The sequence below is a fragment of the Dromiciops gliroides genome, chromosome 1 (assembly GCF_019393635.1).
Source record: "Dromiciops gliroides isolate mDroGli1 chromosome 1, mDroGli1.pri, whole genome shotgun sequence".
In the NCBI taxonomy this organism is placed as follows: domain Eukaryota; kingdom Metazoa; phylum Chordata; class Mammalia; order Microbiotheria; family Microbiotheriidae; genus Dromiciops; species Dromiciops gliroides.
Window position 1 is genome coordinate 148,017,905 of NC_057861.1, and position 23,748 is coordinate 148,041,652.

The window sequence follows — 23,748 nt, forward strand, 5'->3', positions numbered from 1 at the left end:
AGTGACTTGCCCAGGGTCACACAGCTAGTACGTGTCTGAGGTCGGATTTGAACTCAGGTACTCCTGACTCCAGGGCCAGTGCTCTATCTACTGCGCCACCTAGCTGCCCCGAATTTGCTATCTTTCAATCAGGTTTACAGAGAAAATGGAGAGCTGGTCATGGGAGAAAAAATTACAGCACCATATGAAATAAAAAAATTATTGTTCATTTTTTTTGTGTGTTCAGTCATTGTCAATTGTGTTCAACTCTTTGTGACCCCATTTAGGGTTTTCTTGGCAAAGGCAATGGAATGGCTTGCCATTTCCTTCAGTAGCAGATTTTATAGATGAGAAAACTGAGGCAAACAGGTTAAGTGACTTGCCCAGAGTCACATAGTTAGTATGTGTCTGAGGCCAGATCTGTATTCAGGAAGATGAGTCTTTCTAACTCCAGGCCTGGCATTCTATCCACTGTGCCACCCAACTGCCCTGAAGTAAAAAATATTACTCTTCTAAAATGGAGAGTTACAATGAATTTAACTATCTTTGCACAAAACTTTGAAACATCTACAGAAACTGTGAAAATTAAAACTGCCTAAAATTTTAAAACAAAAATACCAATGATTTTTTTATTGTGTTATTTTCTGCCATCACAGAACAATGTATTTGGGAAGGAACTAAACTTTTAATAAGAAATTTGAAACAGTCTGATTGAACCCAGTTAGCCTCACTCTCCTCCAGAAATAACTGGTTCATTCCTAAATCCTTGTCCTTATTCATCCCTGGTAATATTTTACCTCCTTTTCCTGTCTTATGCAAATCTGATTCAAGGTCCAAAGCCTAGCTCTTTGCCCAAAGACTTCCCTAATTAATCCAGTCCAATTCTTTTCCTTATCTCAATTCTTATACTACTTATATAATCTGTATCACACAATGTGAAACTCCATACGTTTCTCTAATTTCTCCAAACCCATAAATGTGAAATGATCCCAAGTTGCACCCTAATGCAAATAGCCAAGTTTTCAATGCAAATGTTCTCCTAGGGTGTTTTGGGTTTCTTTTGTTTGTTTGTTTTTTCTTTTGGTGAATCTTAGAACAGGAGGTGGGACAGCCATGTAGTAAGCATTATAGGTGACATATCCATCTGAGCATTCCCCTAGTAACCACAAGTATATTAAGTCCTAAGAAAAGGCTTTTGGTACTTTGAGTCCACTCTTGATACAACCACAAGGACCAGAATTACACAGGATAAGGTAGCATATATTTGGTTTCGATCTGCCCCAATGTAGCTACATGAATCAGGGGTTCATTTAAATATGTCTCCTTCAACTCTTCAATTAATCTAAGTTCTTTCAGAATAGGGAATATATTTCTTTTGCAACACCTAGCACAGTACTTGGGCCACTGGAGCACTTTATTGACATGATAATGGATTCATAAATCAAAAGGCTGTGGTAGAAGGTCATGCTAAATTGACACTTTTGAGCAAAACTTTCTAAATAGAGGAACTAAATATATAAAAATTAAATAAATAAAATATAAATTGTTTATAGCAGAATTTTCTGTCTCTAGATATAAAATTCACAAAGTTCTTCAATAAAGGCACTCAAAACCAAAGTACTTCTTCACTGAATTCCAGCTTCCTTGTTAAGAGATTTTCTTGACTTCTCTTAGTTCTATGTATCATGTCTCACACACCAAGACCAAGAGTCACAGGACACTATAGTATCTTTTTTCTTTTTTTCTTTTTGCATAAGGCCAACTAATCTCACCTCCTTAGCTCCCAAATAGTACTTAATAGTCATTAAGACACTGTTAATCACCTGCAAAAATAGGGGGATAAGAAAAACAGTCAATAATGACTTCCTTTATCAATTTATAATTATGCAGCTATTCTTATTGCTGCCTGATCTTGAGTCAAAGATGAGCCTCATGCCTCCAGATTTATAGCTAGTCATGCAAAACTTATTCATTTTGCCCAAGGCAAGACACAAGAGAGAACTGGATTGGCAAGCTTCATAATTGAGAACCAGCCTAAGGAAATGATGGGGGCAGGGTGTGTGTATGGGGGGGGGGGGCGAGTGGACAGGATAGAATAGAAACAGTATAAAAAGAGTTTCAATCCTAAATAAAAAGCCTATTTTACAAATGTGGTACTTCAAAAATCTCTAATTTTGTTGCCACAGATTGTAGTCTTTTTGCCACTTAGAAAAGAGTCTTCTAGAATTGCCCTGGCTGGAAAGCTTAATCACCCTGCCCCAAGGTGGTGATGAGCCTCTCCAAATTCAGTCAGGCTAGTCATCTAATAAAAGTTAGGTCAATGGTGTGATTTCAGAGTCTAGGGTCACCACCACAGCGCAAGGCACAGGCAAAGGGGTTTAAAGGATGTATCCTGACAAACCTGAGAAATATGACTGAGGAATCTTTTTCAATTGGAAACATCTTGGCTTTTGTGACACCTTTGGTAGAAAGTTTTGGTGGTGGTGGTGGTGGTGGTGGTGGTAGTGTTGCAAATAACAAATAAATATTATTAGAATATGCTAAGCAGATTAACTGATCATAAGGGAGACATTTTATTTGGGGTTTTTTGGGGGCAGGGCAATGGGGTCACACAGCTAGTAAGTGTCAAGTGTCTGAGGCTGGATTTGAAATCAGGTTTTCCTGAATCCAGGGCCAGTGCTTTATCCACTGCACCACCTAGCTGCCCCAAAACTTTTTAAAAAGTAAGTTTGGACTACAGCATGTTAGTCTTTCTAATTTACCCAACCATTCAACAAACAAGTAAACACTACATCTAGAAATAGAGATGTTAAGATCCCTCAAACTTCACATTTCTCTCTCTCTCTCTCTCTGCTCCTTCACTTTGCCTGGAAAGCTGTACTTCTACCCAATAGAAATACTAAAGTCTACTGTATATGGAGGCAGGTTTAGGCTTGCTGGAAGGAAAAGACTTCTTAGTTATTAGCATTAACCAAGAATGGAATGAGCTGCTTCAAAAGGGAGTAGGTTCCTCTCTTACTAGAGATCAAGTGAAACCTGGATGACTAGTTGGTAATTACCTTGTGGAGGAGATTCCTGGTCAGGTATGAGTTTGATGATGTTGCCTCAGCTTCTATTATTCACAACCTAATCACAAAAATCTCTAAGTTGGTAGAAACTTAAGAACATCTCATCCAACCCTTGAGTCAGTCAGTCAACAAGTATTGTCAAGCACCTCTTATGTGCCTGGCATTGTGCTATGTTATGGGGAAACAACGAAAGGTAAAAACCAGTTCCTGCTCTCAAGGAGCTCAAAGTCTAATGGACTTTACATTACAGTCATTTCCTTTGAGGTGGGAAGAAGGGAAATATGTTGCCCAAGAACACATATCCATAATGTTTATAAGGCGCAGAGAAGGCATTTTAAATCCAGGACCTCTGTCCTCCATCTCCAGGGTTCTTTCCATCAGAACATTATGGAAAGGAGAGAGGGTCAATTAGCAATTAATGTAATAAAACTGAAACAGCAAATCATAGTGGAGAAGAAACTGAAGTTACTTGAAGGAGCAAAATGAGGAAAGATGCATTCGAACCCCTAGAAACAAGGGTCAGAATGGCTCTAATAATAACAAAATACAAGCCTTCTGTAATGCTAGCCTTCCCTGTGGAAGCTGAGACAAAACTAGAATCTAAGAAGTCCCCCCGAATATTTAGAGCAGCTTTTATTTGATAGTTGCAAAGAACTGAAAACCAAGAGGGCACCCATCAATAGGGGAATAGTGACACAAAGCATGGGATATGGATGTAATGGAACACTATTATTCTGTAAGAAATAACAAATAGGAAGGATTTGGAGAAATGAACTGATACCAAGTAAATTGAACAGAAGTGAGACAATTTACACAATAACAATAATATCGTAAAAACCAAACAACTCTGAAACAATGAATAATTGTAATAAATGCAGTGATGAGTCCAGAAGACTAAGAATGAGCCACACTACCTACCTCCTGACAGAGAGGTGATATACTCAGAAGTATACATTTTTTTGCAGGTTGCCAAATGTGGGAATTTGTTTTGCTTGATTATGCATATTTGTTAAAACGGTTTTCTTTTTCAGTGGAAGTAGAGAGAAAATAAATTCCTATTTACTGGAAAAATAAAATGAAAGAGAAAAAAAGGAACTGAGTCCCCTTCTAGATTTTTAATTTTATGCTCAAATTCCTCAGTTGAAAATAGTTCTGATTTTATTATTATTTTGTTTGTTTGGGGTTTTTTTTGGCAGGGCAATGGGGGTTAAGTGACTTCCCCAGGGTCACACAGCTATTAAGTGTGTCAAGTGTCTGAGGCTGAATTTGAACTCAGGTCCTCCTGAATCCAGGGCCAGTGCTTTATCCACTGTGCCACCTAGCTGGCCCCACCCACCCACCCAGTGCATTTTTTAAAAAGAAGCCAAGCTTTTTAAAGTAACCCCAACCAATCCCTCAAATTATCTTCTTCAATGCATCATGTTAATATAATCTTATTAATTAATCCAGCTCGAGTGGCATGAGACCTCATTTAACATGTACTGTTAGGGTATAGAAGATGGTATAATCTCACATCACCTATTCTTCTCCACATACCCCTTCCTTATCTTCAGAATGCATCACATTCTAGTGTGTGACTTAGTGTGTGACTAGACTGATGGGAAAGACAGGCAGATTAACCCGGCAGACTGGAAAATAAACTGAAGAACATGACCCAATCCAGGCACACACAGGTTGGAAGAGTAATATTTTTTGGGGGGGAGGGCAGGGCAATGGGGGTTAAGTGACTTGCCTAGGGTCACACAGCTATCAAGTATCAAGTGTCTGAGGCTGGATTTGAACTCAGGTCCTCCTGAATCTAGGACTGGTGCTTCATCCACTGTGCGCCCTAGCTGCCCCTTCTAGATTTTTTTTAAGAATAAATTTTAAGTTCAAGAAATCCAGATACTACCTCCTACCTCACAAGGAGAAGATACCTTTAATTCTCATATCTTTCATATCTATTCATATGCTTTCATATCTATTGCCTCATTTTATACACCCCAACAACCCTATAGAATGGGTGGTTGAGGCATTATTATCTCCCTTTAACAAATAAGGAAACAAACTTGATTCGAAAGAAAAAGCAGAAGACTCTACACCTTTCTTTCTTTCTTTTCAAGGGGGGATTGGAGGGCAGAACTAAAAGTGAAGAATAGGGGGCAGCTAGGTGGTGCTCATTGGCCCGCCCCTCCCCCAAAAGTGAGGAATAGTTGCCTATGCTGTTCCATGCAGTTGATGTATTACTAGTTTTACTGAACTGCTTTTTTTTTTTCTTTTAAAATCTTATAAGGGGGGTGGGGGTGGGGGGCAGCTATGTGGCGCAGTGGATAGAGCACCAGCCCTGGAATCAGGAGTACCTGAGTTCAAATCCAGCTTCAGACACTTAACATTTACTAGCTGTGTGACCCTGGGCAAGTCACTTAACCCCAACTGCCTCACTTAAAAAAAAATCTTATAAGGGGTAGCTTGCTGGATAAAGGAACAGGGCAAAATATATTGAAAAATGAATGTGATATAAAAACAAAACAGCAACCACAAGAAAAATTAAAAAACATGTATGTGTGTATGCATGTATGTATAAACTTAGCTGTTCATCTCCACAATTATTATTTAGTAAGCAACTATGTGCAAAGAACTCTGGGCTAGGTTCACTGGGAAATTCAAAGCTTGGATAAAATGATGTCCTTCCCTCATATGATTCTTAGAGATCTGAGACAAATGCAAAGTGATGAAGTATCTTTATGCCTAAAGTCACATCTGCCTAGCAAGAGAATTTTTAAAGAATCTTCCAAGAGAGAGGGGTCACAAGAATCCTGGTCACACCTAGTATATTAAAATTCCCTGGTGGACAAGAACAAAGAGGAAAAATCAACTGCTGCACCTCCAAATGAATGCACAAGAATTAAGTGTGTAAATTCCAAGGGAAAGAGTTTCCACTCCTTCCCTGCCCCCTCCAAAGGACTGACCTGTCTTGTTAAGCATACTACCTAATTCCTTTTATGAAGAACATTAGTCCTTAATTGGAGGCAAGTAGGACTCTGCAAACCTTTACAAATGGTATAACCAAATCAACTGCACGCATAAAAGCTATACTTTTAGCCACATTAGCATGCACAATCTATGGCAAATTTTTAAAAGTCAGGCTAGATTCCTTGTTAGTTCAGGGAAAACACACTGAATATCAGCTAAGTAAAACAAAAATTAGGAAGACATTTACCACCCATCTTGTGTAGTGGTGATGATGATAAGAATTGGATCTATGATTTCATTAGTACAACTCCTGGGTGAGGAAACACACTCTACCAGTATAGGGCAGCATTCCTGTCAGTTCCACTTATGAACTGGAACATGAGTGTGTGCTCATCCATTGGAGAATGGCTGAACAAATGGAGGCCAGTGAAAATAATCACCATAAGAAATGATGAATTCAGGAAAAGCTAGATGGTGCAGTGGATAAAACATAGGCCCTGGATTCAGAAGGACCTGAGTTCAAATCCAGCCTCAGCCATTTGACACTTACTAGCTGTGTGACCCTGGGCAAGTCACTTAACCCTCATTGCCCTGCCAAAAAAGAAAAAGAAATTAAAAAAAAAAAAAAGAAAGAAATGATGAATTCAGAGTAACTGGGATGATGTATGTGGAGTAATACCGAGCAAAGCAAGAAGAAACCAAGAGAACAATTTATATAATGACTACAATAACATAAAGGAAAAGAGTGGAGGGCTTTAGAACTCTTGATTTCTCTTACGCCTACCTAAGTGACTGAATGTGACAAAAGTAAGTAATCAACTTTAAGTGCAGAATGAGGCATACATTTTTGGACATGGCTATAACAACTTGTTTCACTTTACTGTACCCATGACAAGAAAGGGTTCTACTGCGGGAATGGGAGGGAAGGAAGAATATTAATAAAACAATCTTAAAAAGGAAAAAGAAAACATGTCCTACCTTAATTCACATAAAAACTCCATATATCCCAAAGCCAAAGTGTTTTGTCAACTCAGATTATTATTCTCCCTGTGCTGTTTATTAAAGGTACTAATGAATATCTAAAAGCTATTTGCTTTTTAATTGCATTGATGCCTTTTGGTCATTTATTTCTGAATGTATCCCTTCCTTGCTTTTTTTTTTGGGGGGGGGGGCCGGGCAACGAGGGTTAAGTGACTTGCCCAGGGTCACACAGCTAGTAAGTGTTAAGTGTCTGAGGCTGCATTTGAATTCAGGTCCTCCTGAATCCAGGGCCAGTACTTTATCCACTGTACCACCTAGTTGCCCTCCCTTCCTTACTTTCCTACCCAGCAAGCATTTCCTTACAAGAAAACACTTAAAAAGAAAAAAAAATCACTTCAGTAAAAGCAAAACAATGCATTAATGAAAGTCTGATAGCACATGCAATATTCCACACCCATAGCCCACGACATCTGTCATGATGGGAGAGGTACTTTTCTTAACTCTTCTCCATGACCATTATAATTACACTGAACTCAGTTTCACTTTTTCTTTCCATTTTTATTGGACTCGTGTGTGTGTGTGTGTGTGTGTGTGTGTGTAAAAACACACATATACATATATTATGTTTTATACGCACGTATTATTCTTCATTTCACTCTGCATCACTTCATAGAACTCTTTCCATATGACCGATTTCTTCATGTTTTTACCTCTTTGGTACAACAAAAAGAACAACCACCGTCTTTGACACTGTTAGGGTATGAGCCTAAGCACTGAAATCTCTGGGGGAAAGGGTATGGACATTTTAGGTGCCAACAGCATAATACCAGCCTGCCTTCCAGAAGCATTAGAGCAGTTCACAACTTCATCTGGATTGTAGTGGGATACCTGTCTTCTTTCAGTCCCTCTGAAAATGACTATTTCCATCTTTTGTCTTCTTTGACAATTTTGCTGGTTTTAAAGTAAAAACCTCAGTTATTTTAATTAATATTTATCCTATTAGTACCTTAGGGATGGAGACTGTCAGTCATTGTTTAGTTTTATATCCCCAATCTGCCACAGGCTCAATAATAAATGCTTATAAAGTGATCTGGAACATTTTTTCATGACTGTTAACAGTCTTGAAGTCTTCTTTTGAGAACTTTATTTGTATCCTTTGGATGGATAAGTATCCACTGGGACAATGGCTCTTGGTCTTAGATACTTGTGTTAATTCTCTTTATACCTCAGGCATTAAATCTTTATCAAATGTGTTTGATGCAAATATTTTTCTCTTAATAGTCTCTCTCTTAGGCTAACTTAATTAATTTGTTCATGATGCTAAGTATCTAAATTAATGAGACTTATTTCTGAATTAAGATAATTCAAAGGCAGAAAACAAGAGAACTATAAACAGCTAAAGCCCTGCTTAAACTCCAAATAATCAGGCCCTGAACAATGGGGTTATCAACACGTTGAAAACAATCACTAAAATGATTTTATACTAACTTCTAAAAATGCTTACTGTTTTATGGAGCTTTTCAAAAGGAAAAAAAAATCACAACAAAAGGGCATATTTGCTCAATAAACCAACAAAATGTTTCTAAACGTCATTTTTTTCAGAATGTGAGTTTCCCAAAAGATCTAGAATAATTCTCTCATCAAAAATCCCAGAAGCTACTGATTCACCTATTTCAGAAAAAGGCAGCTGGTATCAACCCACCTACATAATGTTTTCTGTCTGCCAGGTTCCCCATTTTCCCCTGTTGACAATGCATTACCCTAAAAACTCACAAGTCCAACATCAGAAGAGGTCCTAGAGAGTTCCTCTCTGGGAAACCTAATACCTGCACAAAAGCCAGGTTAGAGGCATTAAGGCATGTGTCATAGAAAACTACTGGAGACACTCCAAGGACCAAATACAATAAGAGCACTAGTCTTGTTTGAGACAAAGCCCCTAATTTGCACCAGGAAACACTTATAAAGATTTCCCCCCCAGTCACTTTCCTCATCCATAAGGAGGAGGTTATTCCCTTATTTCCTAGGTGGTTTATAAAATATTTATTAAAATCTCTAAAAATGCCACCAAAATTGAATGATGTGAAATTATACCAAGTTTGGCACTGCATTAGAGAGGAGGAAATATGAAAATATGCCTTCCTCCACTTTCTTTGCAAAAATGTAAGATGATGGGTATGGAATACTGCATATACCGACAAAGTTGCTGTGATGGTCAAATTTTGGCAGTTGATTTTTCCTCCTCTTTTTTTTTTTCTTTGTTCCAAGCGCTGACTTATTATAGGTAGGGTAGGAACATCTAACTAGCTAGCTACACACACACACACCACATATATACATATATAACACACACATAATATACACATATACATACATATATAAAAATTAATGTGATATAAAAAACAAAAATGTTCTTAATTCTAATACTAAGAAAACAGACAACTTCAGTGCTAATTTTCCCTCTAAGAACAACCACCAATCCTAAATTGATAATACTAGGACATAAAAATCAATTGGGGGGGGCAGCTAGGTGGTGCAGTGGATAAAGCACCGGCCCTGGATTCAGGAGTACCTGAGTTCAAATCTGGCCTTAGACACTTGACACTTACTAGCTGTGTGACCCTGGGCAAGTCACTCAACCCCCATTGCCCCAGAAAAAAAAAAAATCCGTGTGTTCAATAATTTGAAGAAATCTAATGAGATAACAGGGAGAACACCTTGCAAACCTTAGTCCTCTCTGTAAATGCCCACGAGTTGCCTAACTTCCCTATGCCTTCATTTTTTTAAAAAAAGGGGAATATCATTCTTCTACCATAAGACACAAAGAGAAATCATAAAGAATGAAGCTCTGTCCAGAAAATGGACCATTTGCAGGTGAAACAGATTTTTGTAATCCCCTAATCCTAGAAAAGCTATCAATCCCTGCTTGACAAGAATTAGCTAAAAGATGTTCCTTTCTCTCCCACACTGGTTGACCAGGTTGAACAGGTAATCCTCAAGCACATGACTCCCTATCTACTTGGCTACCAGTGCTGCAAAACTGCCAACAGGACATTTAAGCTTAAAGACCTGAACATGTTCATCAAGTTCTGGATTCCACACTGTCATCCCAACACGTTAAAAAGAAGAGAGCCTTTTTGTGGCCTAAAAGTACAGAACGGACCTGCATTTCAAGCATCGTGAAGCTGTTTTGCATAGATAAGGACACTCATAAAAGTTTTGAAATGCCGTTCCAGATGGCTCCCTTTCACCTGAGGAAGCAGTGCCTTGGTTCTGATGAAAGGAACTTGTTTCTCTAAAAAGGCATTACAAAATAAATTAAATCATCACAGATTGGATGCGTATGCATGTTTGTCACACAAGCGCTCGCAAGCACACACACACACACACACACACAGCGCTATAGGCAAACAAACTCAGCAGTTTAGAACTTGGATTAAAATTGAAGGATACCCTAAACAGATTTTAATCAAAGAAAAGAATCCTAAAGTGATTGAAAGCTCACTTTATATTTTGTTGGGGATTTTTTTTTAAAGATTCAGAAACAAGGAGAGGTAGGGTCATATAAAGGATACTGGGCTTGGGACCAATAGGAAGACTTGGGTGCAAGTCTTGCTTCTGAAACTGGCTTTACTAGCTGTATGGCTGTGGACAAGACATAATCTCTCAGTGCCCCTGCCCAACTAAGACTAAGCTCCCTACACCCAAGAAGCCATAAAACCTGCCCCCCCCCAAACCCAATAAAAATAAACTTTACCCCACAACTCTGAAAAATTTTCCAGAAATGTCATAAAATCTATCTAAATACTCCAGAGAAACTGCACTAGGATGAAGCTGTCCTTTGTATCAAACAACTACCAAAAAAAGATGCCCTGGCTTTACACTGGATTTAGTCATCTGCCCACATTAAATTTGTATGAGACATTTCAAACATGCCTTGGACTGCATTTTTAAAAGTTCATGCTAAATGTTTGCTTCTTTAGTTTACAGTAGTGGTGCTTACTATAGCTAATGCCATTTCACAGCTCAGAATTCTTATCTCCAGGATTTCTGGGACTCCACCCAGGTGATTTGATATCATTACTTCAATCAGTAGACCTTTTGCCTAGTTCCTTGTCCATCCACCTAGGTTTGTAAAACTTCAAAGTGCAGCTTTTAACTTTTAAAAATCCTATTAACAGTCTACAGTGCAATTATACTAAGAGGAAAAGAGATTAAATAATCTTGTGAACATCAATTAACCAAAATAGTTTGGATGAATATAGCAGAAGTACTTACTGGATGAATTAAAAGTCACCTGGATTGTGGATATAGAACACTGCATAAAATGTCAGACTTTTTCATCATGTTGTTTAATTTTTGTTTGTTTGTTTGTTTTTTGCTGGGCAATGAGGGTTAAGTGACTTGCCCAGAGTCACACAGCTAGTGTCTAGTGTCTGAGGCCAGATTTGAACTTAGGTCTTCCTTACTCCAGGGCCAGTGCTTTATCCACTGTGACACCTAGATGCCCCCCATGTTGTTTAATTTTGATCAATTGTTTTTCCCCTTCTTTAAAAAAAAAATTCTTTGTGGTAAGGGATTGCTCTCTAGAAGAGGAAATGGAAGGAATGCATTGGGAAATGTAAAAGAGAGGGAAATGAAATAGAAGTTTAATTTTAAAAATAAAGATTGTCTGGGAAAAAATAAATGTTAAAAAGTAGTTACTTTAGCATTAAGTAGGCCAGATTGTATAGGTGAAAACAATAAACTCTAAAGTAAATATTAAACTTTTAACAGGTCTTTCCTGAGGTACAGAAGATAAAATGGAAAAATGAACAATTGAGACTACAGTCTCTAGGTGTACCTGACAGTTAAAAAAAAATTCTCACTCATATCTAGAATATCACAGTAAACTGCAATTTACATATTTATCTAGAACAGAAAAAATTTTCTATTTCTATTAGCATCACCGAGTCTATTAATTTTCCTATAGTGACCCACTGGCTATTTTTTCCACTAAGATTTTCTAAGGTTTTTTCCTCTTGGACATACATTTTAGAAGATTTAAAGTAGTACGAATGACTAAGCTATTTTAACATATTCAACATCCTTCAAAGTTAGCATTAAGATACCACTGATGAAACAATCTCTCAAAGAGAATTTGGTGGGCAGGGAACTGCTTCAAATTGAACTTATTCTAGCTTTTCCCAAGAACCAATCATGTTGAAACGATAGTCCTTTGTTACAATTCGAAACATACAAACCTAACTCTAACCAATCTTTTTTTTTTTTTTGGTGGGGCAATGAGGGTTAAGTGACTTGCCCAGGGTCACACAGCTAGTGTCAAGTGTCTGAGACTGGATTTGACCTCAGGTTCTCCTGAATCTGAGGCCAGTGCTTTATCCACTGTGGTACCTTGCTGCCCCCTAACCAATTCATTCTAAACAAGACAAATTACCCCTAAAACTTAATGAATGGAAAAGTAGTCAGGAAGACTTTTCATAAAAATAAAATAAATCATGATTTTTTAGAATATCAGTGCTTAAAATACTGACATTCACTGAGAAGCCTAGCAAAAATATTCAAATTTTAAAGGGACATTTATCTTTTAATAGCTATAAAGGTGTCTAGAAATTTGAATCTGAGATTCAACTGTTTCAGTTGCTTTGGAGGCAAAGCTTGACCAGTTCTGCAGCTCAATCTCCCTATCTGTGATTTCAGAATACTGTTACTATTTATTAGTAAAGCTGTGAAATGGAATATTTGTCATTCATGATCATTAGGTAAGGTTTATGGACACCAAACTTATCCATGTTACATTTTATAAAAATATTCACAATGCTAGTATAAGTCAAACATAACAGTACCTATACCCCAAGTTTTCAAAAATATGTTAAGCATAGGTTAGCTGAGTTTTTTGGGAATGGTCCAGAAAATAAGAGTTTGTTTTAGATAGAGTCAAAGGTACTCATGAGAAGAAAAAGGGAAAAAAAAGAAAGAAAGAAAGAATAAAAAGAATAAAAATCCTAATTCATTCCCCAAAAACCCCAAAGCCAGTTCAAGAACCAAACAACATTGGAAAAGGCACAAGATTTGGATTGAAGACCTGGGCTCAGATTCCACATCAGATTATACCATTATGTCCCTGTCTAAGTTGCTTAACATCCCTGGGCGTCAATTTCCTCATCTGTAAAATAAAGGCATTGGTCTAGGTGACATAGTCACTATCTTCCAGCTCTCCATCTATGATCCTATCATCGTCTGTGCCAACCTTTAATCATCAAGATTGGATAATAAATGAGAGGGGAAGAAAACAATTCCTATTCTGATTAATCTTCATGACAAAACAGTAAGTGAAAACCCAAAAGCTCAAGTCATCCTTGCAGAAATGAATTATCAATTCAAGCATCCTACTAACAAAATTTGTCTCAAATTATGTTTATCTTCTAGACTAATGTTTAAACTCATTCAAACACAAAAGTATTTATGAATGACATTCCTGTACTTCAAATAAGAGTTTTACCATTTTAGAGTAGAATCATACTGGGCCATGGCTATTCTACCTACAATCCCCTTTAATGAAGCTGATTATAATATTGTTTTCCAAAATACACCAAGATTCTAAATTGACACCTCCATGTAGGTATATATAGCCAGACATCTTTTCACTGGATAGCTGGGTTGTTCTGATCCTAATCATTAAAAGGATACAATCTGTCATTGCTGCAACATCCAATTTGTCAATATCAGGTGAATCAGGGCAACACTTCTTGAATTCTTTCCGGAGATCAAAAAAGGAGTAGAAGCATTCGGGCAATAATACATTCTGAGAAAGGACAAGGTAGTTACTAGTCGCTAAATGCTGCTTATCCTGTGTTCCCCAAATAACAAAATCAAACAAAAAAATTGTCCATTATAATTTGAGTGTATATGGTGATGGCTGCCACATATATATATATGATATTAACTTTAATACACTTCATATTCCTGTGTCTTTGACTATCTTGATAATGGCAATATTGTATTTTAACTCTAATCCATCATCACCCTCTATAATATGAGGCAAAACTTATCCTTCCAATTTTGCCATTAACAAAGAGCACACGAAACTATAATGAAGCTTGGTGATAAATGTTAAACCTTAAATTTAATTTACTGTACCTATCTAGACATTATATAAATTCTAGTAGGGAACTGACTTATTAAATACTGCTTCAATCACTTGCTCTGGGAATTACTACCAAAGGGAATTTACTCTTACTGTCTTTGTTACTAAACACTTATCTGGTGTTTCCCCTCCAGATGGGAGACAGCATAGTAAGTGAAAAGAGCATTAGAAGTCAGAGATTCTGGTTCTAGTTCTAGTTCTAGCTCTAAAGCTTACTTGCCAGTGTGACCTTGGGCAAATTACTTTTCTGGGGTTTAGTTCCTCATCTGTAAAATGAAAGGGATCAATTAGTCTCCAAGGTCCTTTTTGGTGCCAAGTCTATGATCCTATATACAGAGTTTAAGACTAATTTTAAGTCTACTCTTACCTAATAAACATAAATATGCTAAATTAAAGTCAGTACATTCCAAAACCAAATGAGTAAAATAATTTTGTCAATTGCTTAATACCATATATAAACACTTCTGCTTTTTGTCCATCCACAAAGATAGAAATAGATCTTGTTGTTATTCCTGTGGAGTTGTTTCAGTCACATCTGACTCTTCATGATGCCATGTGGGTTCTTGGCAAATGGTTGGCCATTTCCTTCTCCAACCCATTTTACAGATGAGGAACTAAGGCGATCCGGGTTAAGTGACTTACTCAGGGTTACACAGCTACTAAGTGTCTGAGGCAGGATTTGAACTCATTAAGATGAAGAGAATGTTCTAGATTTGATTTTTTAAAACAGTTCTGGCATGTCTCCCACCTCTTGCCATTAGTGGTGGACTATAGGCGGAGAATGAAGTATGCTTTTTCAGACATGGTTATGTTGAACTGTTTTCTTTAACTGAAATTCTTTGTTATGGGGAAGGGTTCTATTTGGAGGGGATAGGGGATAGTGAAGGGCCATTGGAAAGTGATAGCAATATAAATTTTTAAAAGGATTAATAAAACTTTTAAAAAAGAAAACATTATGTTTGAATCATGAGAGGCCTTTTGGGGAAACCCAATGGATTGTTCCCTGAAAGCAGGGTCAATCTGTTACCTTTCTTTGCAGCCATGGTGGCCAGAACATAAGAGAATTAAATGTTTATTTGACCAGATAATAAATAGAGGGCAAAGGGGCCATCCATTAGATTTAAGCACAAATATCAAATACATAGTTTCATTACTATCAAAACAACTTGAGTACTCATTTGCATATTAAGGACATTTTAAACAATTTTTTGACTACTGGTTTATGTGTTAGGCACATGAGGTGTAGTCAGACACAAAAGACCAGTCTGTGTTTCTTCCTTATGACAGCCCCTCATTCAATCTCTGTAGTCAGGGCTTGTAGTTTAAGAGGTAAAAAGTCACTTCTTTGGCTTCCCCAACATCAGGTACGTGCTTTTGCCATAGACATTTACCCTATGGCAAGTTTATCTTGAGTTTTCTATATCTGATCAAGTCTCAGATATAAAGTTATCACAGTATATAGTTTGTCTTCTTTTCTCTTTCCAGTTATTTGGTTTCCCCCCACATGCAAGCTACTTAATTGTCTATTTTTTTTTTTTGCAGGGCAATGAGGGTTAAGTGACTTGCCCAGAGTCACACAGTTACTAAGTGTCAAGTGTCTGGGGGTCACATTTGAACTCAGGTCCTCTTGAATCCAGGGATTGGTGTATTATCCACTTTGCCACCTAGCTGCCCTACTTAATAATCTATTAAGGAACTATTATGGTCATAATTTCTATACTCATTACATAGGAAATGGTACAGATTTCATACATTTTAACTCCTTAAAAGGAAGAACTTATTTTGTTATTGTTTCCCCAGCACCTAACAGTTCTGTCCATAGCAGGCATTCAGTAAAAGACCAAATTGAATGTTTTTTTCGCTATTGCCCAGACCTTCTGGAAACTGAGCTGAGTAACTGCCTTGTTGTAAAACATTTCTTAAAAGAAAATCACCTGTGCATTGAAGAGGTATCTCTTCAATATTATGTAAAATAAAACAAAAGGAAAGTAGCTTTGACTAATTACCTACTATAAGTCATTATTCTAAGCTACTAAAAGGACATTTGGGTCACAATGAAAAACAACTACCCTGAATGACTATTACAATCAAAAGATTTGGTCTAATCAAATTTAATTCCTAAATATCCATTTATTGTGAACCTATAGCCATACTGTACATATGGTCCCTAAATTTTTCCCAGAGAGAACACTGTCAACACCAATTTTCAGGTTTTCTCACTCATTAAATTTCTTAAAAGCAAAATCAGAAAGACACAAAAATAGATAGAAATCTAAATAAAACCAAAATCAGGCAATTTGAAGAACTGCCCCCAGAGCTTTGAGAAACTGACAATATGAAGTGCTCCTTAATACTCAACTACATGTTTCAACCTTAATTCATGAAAAATACAAATCTGGGGTTGTAATTCAGTTTAGCGGTTTTCCATTTCTGAAAATTTCTCTGTATTACATAAAGAATCTTTCATTTTGCCCCCCCCCCCAAAAGGTAGAACTAAAAAATTATGGTAGTAAGCATTTTCAGCACAGGAGAAGCCCAATAGCATTCAAGGTGGTGGTTGTTTTTAAAACAAGCTTTTAAAGAATTAGAAACATCCTATCCAGTGGTTAGCAAATAGTGGCTTGTTATTAAATGTTTGATTGTTTTCATCTTTCTAAATAAGTGTATTCTAAGATAATCACAAAGATCAAATCAGTCTCTGAAAAGGCCAAAGAATGCTAAGCATCTCCAAAACCCAATTTAAATTAAAATAACAAAGGAATGCTGGGGGGGGGTGAATTAAAAAAAAAAGGTGTACTTAATCACATCAACTTAGTTTAACCCACTTTGGTAATTTAAGGAAAACACTTCACTATGAAAGTGTTATGTCTTTATTTTTCAAGTTTAAGGAAAAAAAAATTATAGAAAAACAACAAAGTAACTTCAGATACACAAACAGCGTGTCTTATCTTCATAGAGCCTTCTTACCTTTTTGGAAGCTTCAGGGTGCAAGATTTGCCTGACATGAAGCTGGCCATCAGTACAAAGACAGAAGGAAGTCCCTACCCCAATATTCAGTTCGTTGCTCACCGACTGATTGAACTGAAAGGAAGACACACAGGAGGATACAACTGATAAACAGATTTACAAGCTGTTCAGCTGTGAAAAGTGTTCCACTTAGCAGTACTCAAGGAAACACATGCTAATTTCTGGCAAGTGATGCACAACTGCTGTCCAGGGCAACAATAAAGGTGAAAAGCTTTCATAAAACTTCCTTACACATCTCTTTTTCTCTGTGAGGGGCTTTTCGATCTACTCCAACATATCAATGTCAGAGGACACAGGAGGAGAAAAACTCTTACAAGGAACCTTTATTTTTAAGAAGTAATCGGTATTTGGGGCGGCTAGGTGGCGCAGTGGATAAAGGACCGGCCCTGGATTCAGGAGTACCTGAGTTCAAATTCGGCCTCAGACACTTGACACACTTAATAGCTGTGTGACCCTGGGCAAGTCACTTAACCCCCATTGCCCCGCCAAAAAAAAAAGTAATCGGTATTGCCCCATGTGTCTTTTTTTTTTTTTCATTTCAACAGCAGGTTGTCCCTGATGAAATGATTTTCTGGTGTAGTTTTTGGTAGATCCATTTATGGCCTCGTGCTAAACAAAGCAGAAATTTCTGGTACTTCAAATACATTTATTTATTGGAAATACACTACAACTCCACAAGTAGCATTTAGGCAGTTGATTTTCCTGCCTGTCTCCAAATCCTAACTATGCCCTCAACCTTTTTGAAGTCTTGTATCCTTTCCCCTAGGTCAATGCATCACAAATAAATAAAGCTGTCTATTCAAATCTCTGGTGGTTTACTCTCTGTGATCCCAAGCGGGAGAAGACTCAGCCCAGAGCTTGCTTCTGTCTTTCAAAAAGGCTACAGGTGAGCCATAAAGCACTTCCCGCCGCCGCCGCCCCCCCCCCCCCCAATCCAGACAGAGCGAAGCTTACAAGAAACAACTAGGGGATTCCTCCCACGCCATGAAGCCCCCAAGCTACGGAAGTACAGCCATTACAGGACCTACAAACCTCTAGGGAGTAAGGAAGAGGCTATAGGAGAGAGTGCAACGCCAAGGAGCCCCTCTGCCCTCCGGCTGCCCCAGAGGTGGATTAGGCAGGCTTGGCAAAGAAACGCCGAGGAGCTGCGACTGAGTAGTCCCGCCGACAGATAGCGACAGCCCAAAGGACATCTAAGCACTCTACCCAATCAATCGCGCCGCCTGCCCTAGTATGAGTTACAATCGCAGTGCCTAAGATCCGCTGAGAAAGAGTGGGTGTGGGTGTGTATGTTTGGGGGGGCAGGAGGAGGGAATCTGTGATACTGAAGCTATTTCCTCCCATTGGCTTGAAGCCAGTTTGAAAATTTAAATAATAGCTATTTTGACTCAAGTTTGGAGACAAGGAGAGAATTCGAGAAGTCGGACAAATATTGTTGTGAGGGTGGAAGGGAGACTCTTCAAAAAAGGCTCCAATCATCTGCTCCCCGATTAGCTCCGACCCCAGCACAGCGGCTTCCTCCCACGAGGTCTAGCTCCCAACGCCAGGGCCCGGCCCTAGTGCACCGCCCCTCCCCTGCACTAGCAGCCTAGTCAGGGCTCCAGGAGGGAGTGGAAGGCCTGGGGAAAGTGAAGGTGGGGTTAGTGGGACAGGGGCTGTCTGTCACCTGTCTCAGGGCTTGCTCCAGCTGCGGGGCTGAGGACAGGCTTTCGGCATCGATCTTGGTTTCTTCTTTGCAATCCTCAGTCAGTTCCAAGTGATCCGGTTTAACTAGTACTTCGTGCAACTGTCCCACCTCCGGAGTGAGGAAAAGTAGGGGTCAGTTACCCCCTCCCGGCTCCTTTTTAGTTCCCACTAGTTGCTTTTCTCTACCCTTCTTTCCTCATTCCACTCCCCAAGGTGCTCCCCCTCCCCCTCCAAGCCTCTCTGGGGATCTGGTCAGATAATCAAAGCTATTTCATACACCGGCTGCTGTCGGTTAAGTCAGGCGGTGTCCCTACTGGGGCAGGGAGACAGTGGACGCTGGATACGCTCAGACCTCATTGGTAGCTGCTGGTTGTCTCGGGGGCGTGAGGAGAAGGCCTTGCTCGGTTCCAATACAGTGTCCCCTGGGTATTGTCCCTTCTTAGCACCAGATTTGAACCTATGTCTCCCTTGGCCAGAATTCGAGGGACTGAAACGACCCCAGTGACGGCTCCGGAGGCCTTTCGATCTCCGGCACTCAGGCAGCAGAGTCTACCTTCACCACCCCTTCCTTACCTGCGCCCTCTCCACTCTACTCCTCCCTTTCTCTAACGCAAACTTCTTCCCGGCTCCCACAAGTGGGACAAAAGAGCCAAGAAACAAATACCTTCTTGTTGGCCAGATCCACCACTTTCCACAGTAGCAGGATCAGCTCCTTCTCGTCCGAACCCAACTTGGCTCCTGTGGCCCCGGCAGTGATCCCAAAAAGCACCACCAAGTAATCAGGAGACGCCGTCATGACGATAGGTGGGGAGGGGGAGAAGGGGGGCTGGGAAGTGCTGAGGCGGCGAGGGAGTAGTGAAAAGAAAATCCGATGCCAAGCCCTTTTACAAAGAGAAAAGAGAAGAAAATCCACCCCCCTCCTCGCCGCCACTGGTGCAAACGGCAATACAACCACCCTACCCCACACCTGGCTGTGCTATACACCGAGGGCAGGAGGGAGGGGGGGTGGGGGAAGGAAAGCTTCTGAGGCTTGGCCCTTTTTGTATTTAATTGCCCGTGAGTCTATGCAAAAAGCAAAGAGAAGGGCTGCACCCCTGGGAGGCGCGCGCGCGCAATGGCTGAAGGTTTTTCTGTTTGGGGGATGTGGCTCTACCTGCCCACCCTCCCCCACGTGGTGCAGGTAAGAGAGACACCTGGCGGCGCCTGCCCATTGGTTCCTTCAAACCACGACGTGGCAGCGATGGGGGAGGAGGCTGACTTGCCTGTAGGGAGAAGTGGGCTGGGGCGGCAGCTGCGACCCAGAGACAATGGCTGGATGTATGAAAGGGGCTGCAGGGGTGGTGGAAGGGCTGACCGGGCAGAACCCCTAGAGGTGGAGGGGTCTGGAGTGTGGAAGAGCCTGGGCCACCTGGGAGATAGGGGGAGGCTGGTGGAGAGGCTTGAGGAATGGAGAAATTAAGAAGGATGGGGACGCCTGGAAGTGAAAGGGAGGTAACTGAGAGGGGTGAGGGGCGGGTCATAAGAAGGCCTGATCCTGGGGACTGGATGCCAGAGCAGCCGAAGCTCTAGGGAAAAAGCTGAGGGTGGAGGAGTCCCAAGAAAGAGGTGAGAGCAGAGGGGGCGCGGAGTTACGGAGGGTGTGGTGGCAACCCAGCGAGGGAGAGGAGTGAGCGAGCAGTAAACAGCAGCAGGGAGGTGGCGAGGACAATTCCCGAAGACCGGAAAAGTCTCTTTGGAGCGCCACACACCTAGTGCAAACAGCAGCCCCAAAACCTGTTGTACTCTCCCCCACCCTGACCCGAGCGCACACTTCCTTATCCACGCGGACTGGCGGGCTGGCAAGAGAGCTTTTCACTTTTCTAGAGAGGTGAAATGATTGGAGCTGAGCCCCAAGGGGCTCACCTATAAGGGAGGCACACCCAGGGGCCCAGAGACACACCCAAAGACAAAGTGACACACGAACCTGGTGCGCTCGGCACAAAGTGAAGGTTTAGGCAGGAAGCCTCTGGCTAATTCAGACAAATTCTTTTCCACACTTTTTTCGTTAATTGGTTGTGTTCATTTAATGCGTTTCCATTCTGATGTGCATATAAGATAAACGTAGATTTAGATGTTTGTTCCAAACCTGATTTCCATGCATGGGGACTTCCAGTCTGGAAACTTATTTCACTCGTAGGGACTGGCAAATTAGACTAAGAAGAAAAGCTGCGTGGCTTGATGAATAGCGAATGGATCCGAGACATTAGACACAAGTTCAAGTCTTGGGCCAGTCACCAAACCCCTCAGTGCCTCAGGCTATATAAAACTTAAATTACAAAGAAGGTGGCAACCTGGATTTGTGAAGGAACTTCCTATACTTTCCTACACCTTTGAAACCACTAATCCAATCAAAACAAAGAAACCGAAAGATTTTAGAGAGTTGCGGGTGACACAGAAAAATTGTGAGTTACTTGGTCATCAGGTTTGTACGTTTCCTAAAACGAGTCTGAGGCAGCACTTGAACCCAAGCCTCCCTAATTACAACCTCCTTCGAAGATGCTAAGAACTTTGTTTCATCGAGATCAACGATTTAATAATTTTCTGTTTCCGTAAGATTTTCTCCGCACCGTCTTCCTGGCTGCGAGGCCAGCTCTCTAGCCACTACACTACAATGCCTTTCAGTAAACGTAAAAATACAGGAATTGAGGCCAGTGCAGATTTTTGCTTTAATTCTTCTACATGTTTGTTTTGCTGAGAACAAAGGGGGAAGAAACTCAGAAAATGACAGTCAACCCATTCACAACCACAAATTCTGTTGACGTCTTATAATGCCCATGTGCATTTATTAGGCGCCTATGTGTCAAGAATTGTAGAAGGAAAAAGATGTAAAAGATGAAACATTCCTTTCCCTCAAGGAGCTCATATTCTATTCTTGGAAGAAACAAGTACACAAATAAGCCAAAATAAATACAAGGAATTTTTCTGGAGTCACAGAAATCTGGGAGAAACGATGAAGGACTTTTGCAGAAGTTGGTACTTAAGCCGAGTTTTGAAAGGAACTAAGAGCGGGGTTGCGAGGAGTGAGTTTATTGCAAGGGGTACGCAGCCTGTGCAAAAACAGGGAGACAGGATTTAGAAGATTATTTGTGAGGGACAATAATTAGGATAGCTTGTCTGGAGTGGAGAGTGTAAAATGAAAGAGGAAGGAGTGAATAGAAATCGCAATTTAGACAACTTTTGTATTTCAAAGCCACCTGTCCCGGGGAACGAAATTCTCATATTTTAGGCAACTTGGTTCAGATTCTTCAGACGCTAATATTTAAAATGTAAAATTAACACCATGGCGTTCATGAATCCCTGTGGTAGAGCCTAAATGATGTCAAAACAAAACACCCCCTAACTATCCACTTACACTACAGGGCTGACCGTTAGAGTACATCTGCTGTATTGGAACAAGTGGAGACAGGACTGAGAGGTTTTTCATAACCTTTTTTGAGAGGTGGCTAAAAGTTATTAGCAGCTGGGAGAGAGGACAGAAAAGCCGTGGAAGAGCAAAGTCTCTTTTCCTAGGTGGGAGTGAAAGGTGAAGAACCAGCTGATTTAATGAAATTGTTGGGGGGTTGTTTTGGTTTGATATTGAGTGGCGGCTGAGGTCTCAGGTAGAGAACTTTAGGGATGAGGGTGGGGTGGGAGGGAAGAGAGGCTGTTGCTAGCACTAATTACCCCTAAAAGCAATCAAGAGAATTTAGATTAGACTCCAAGTGACTGACTACGCTACCAAACGTAAACTATTATCATTAATTTCCCCGGAAAAGGGCGGGAGACCCTTTAGGGATTTAGGAATACATCTCTTAGCCTAGAGCAGTCAGCGACGGATCCAGTCCAAATGCACCTCACTCCTCTAACCAATCCTAGAGCTGAAGAGGCGAATTTCAACTAATGGGCTTGGAAGAAGTTAGACAAATGGAGTTTTGCTTACCCCTGCCCCACCTATTCTATTTTACGGTCCACCCCAGTCTATTATAAGCTCTGCTTTCTCCGCCCCTTAGCAAAAGGAGTGGGGCCTAAAGCTGTCCACCAACCTCGGGGGGGGGGGGGGGGGGGAGACTGAAAAGCCACCAGGAAAAACCGCCTAGGTTGCATTGCAGTGGGAGAGGCCTACCGGAGAAGCCTGTTCCCAGGAGCGACCTCCCCGCGGGCTTTTTTCTGTGCACTGTTCCCAGGTCTCCACCCCCGCGAGTCCTGGCAACCTGTGGAGTCAGAGCCTCAGCGGCCGCAGCCCTGCCCAGATACAAACTGCTTAGTTGCTCCTCACCAGGAATCACGTTTCGGATCCTGCCTTTTGTTGTACTGGGAGGAAATCGCCAGTCTTGTAAAAGTTTCTGCAAAAAGGACTTTAGCTAAAGAGGACGGTTGTGTTGGGAGTCGGGTTGGGTGGGGTGGGGGTGTGTGGAATCTCACGACAAATTCTGGGGAGCTCCAGGTTGGATGACTCTCAGTGGAAAGTGCATACTTCAAGAAAACCTTGGCCACACCCTTAATCTTTTGGCGCTTCAATTTTGTGATTTTAATGGATTTTTAACCAATATTACTACAAGAGATCTTTCAAAATGTGTAAATTAGGATATTAAAAATCCTCAACATTTTGCTGATTGGGATAATGAGTAGGTTGGTCTTAAAAAAAAGTGCGATGTAGCAGGAGCTGCCAAGTTACCCACACAAAAATGTTTTATTGTCTTTCTATTATCTAAGAATACTACTTATATAACAAGAATAATCATAGAATTGTATGATTAGGAGAGATCTTAAGAGAACACTTAGTCCATCCACCCTTGGCTTTCACTTAAGCCCACACCTACAACACTAAAGCAGATCAGAATCCCTTTTTTAAAACCTTCATAGAAGGCCTTTATGCTCCCTTTCTCTGTAACC

The 23,748-nt window shown here is 40.3% G+C and overlaps 1 protein-coding gene across 3 annotated transcripts in view; it reads right to left on the bottom strand.

Annotated features, from left to right (window-relative positions):
- Positions 1-19,663, bottom strand: part of ESRP1 (epithelial splicing regulatory protein 1) — an 84,996-nt gene extending 65,333 nt beyond the window's left edge. For 2 of the 3 annotated variants that reach the window (XM_043976182.1, XM_043976183.1), the window contains exons 1-4: positions 19,502-19,633; positions 18,818-18,946; positions 17,092-17,205; positions 13,668-13,782 (exon numbers count right to left, since the gene is read on the bottom strand). In XM_043976182.1, the coding sequence (XP_043832117.1) occupies positions 13,668-13,782; positions 17,092-17,205; positions 18,818-18,946; positions 19,502-19,633 (490 nt within the window). Of the gene's footprint in view, positions 1-13,667; positions 13,783-17,091; positions 17,206-18,817; positions 18,947-19,501 lie in introns of all 3 variants that reach the window. The other variant, XM_043976184.1, reaches the window with a different exon arrangement.
- Between the last annotated feature and the right edge of the window lie 4,085 nt (positions 19,664-23,748).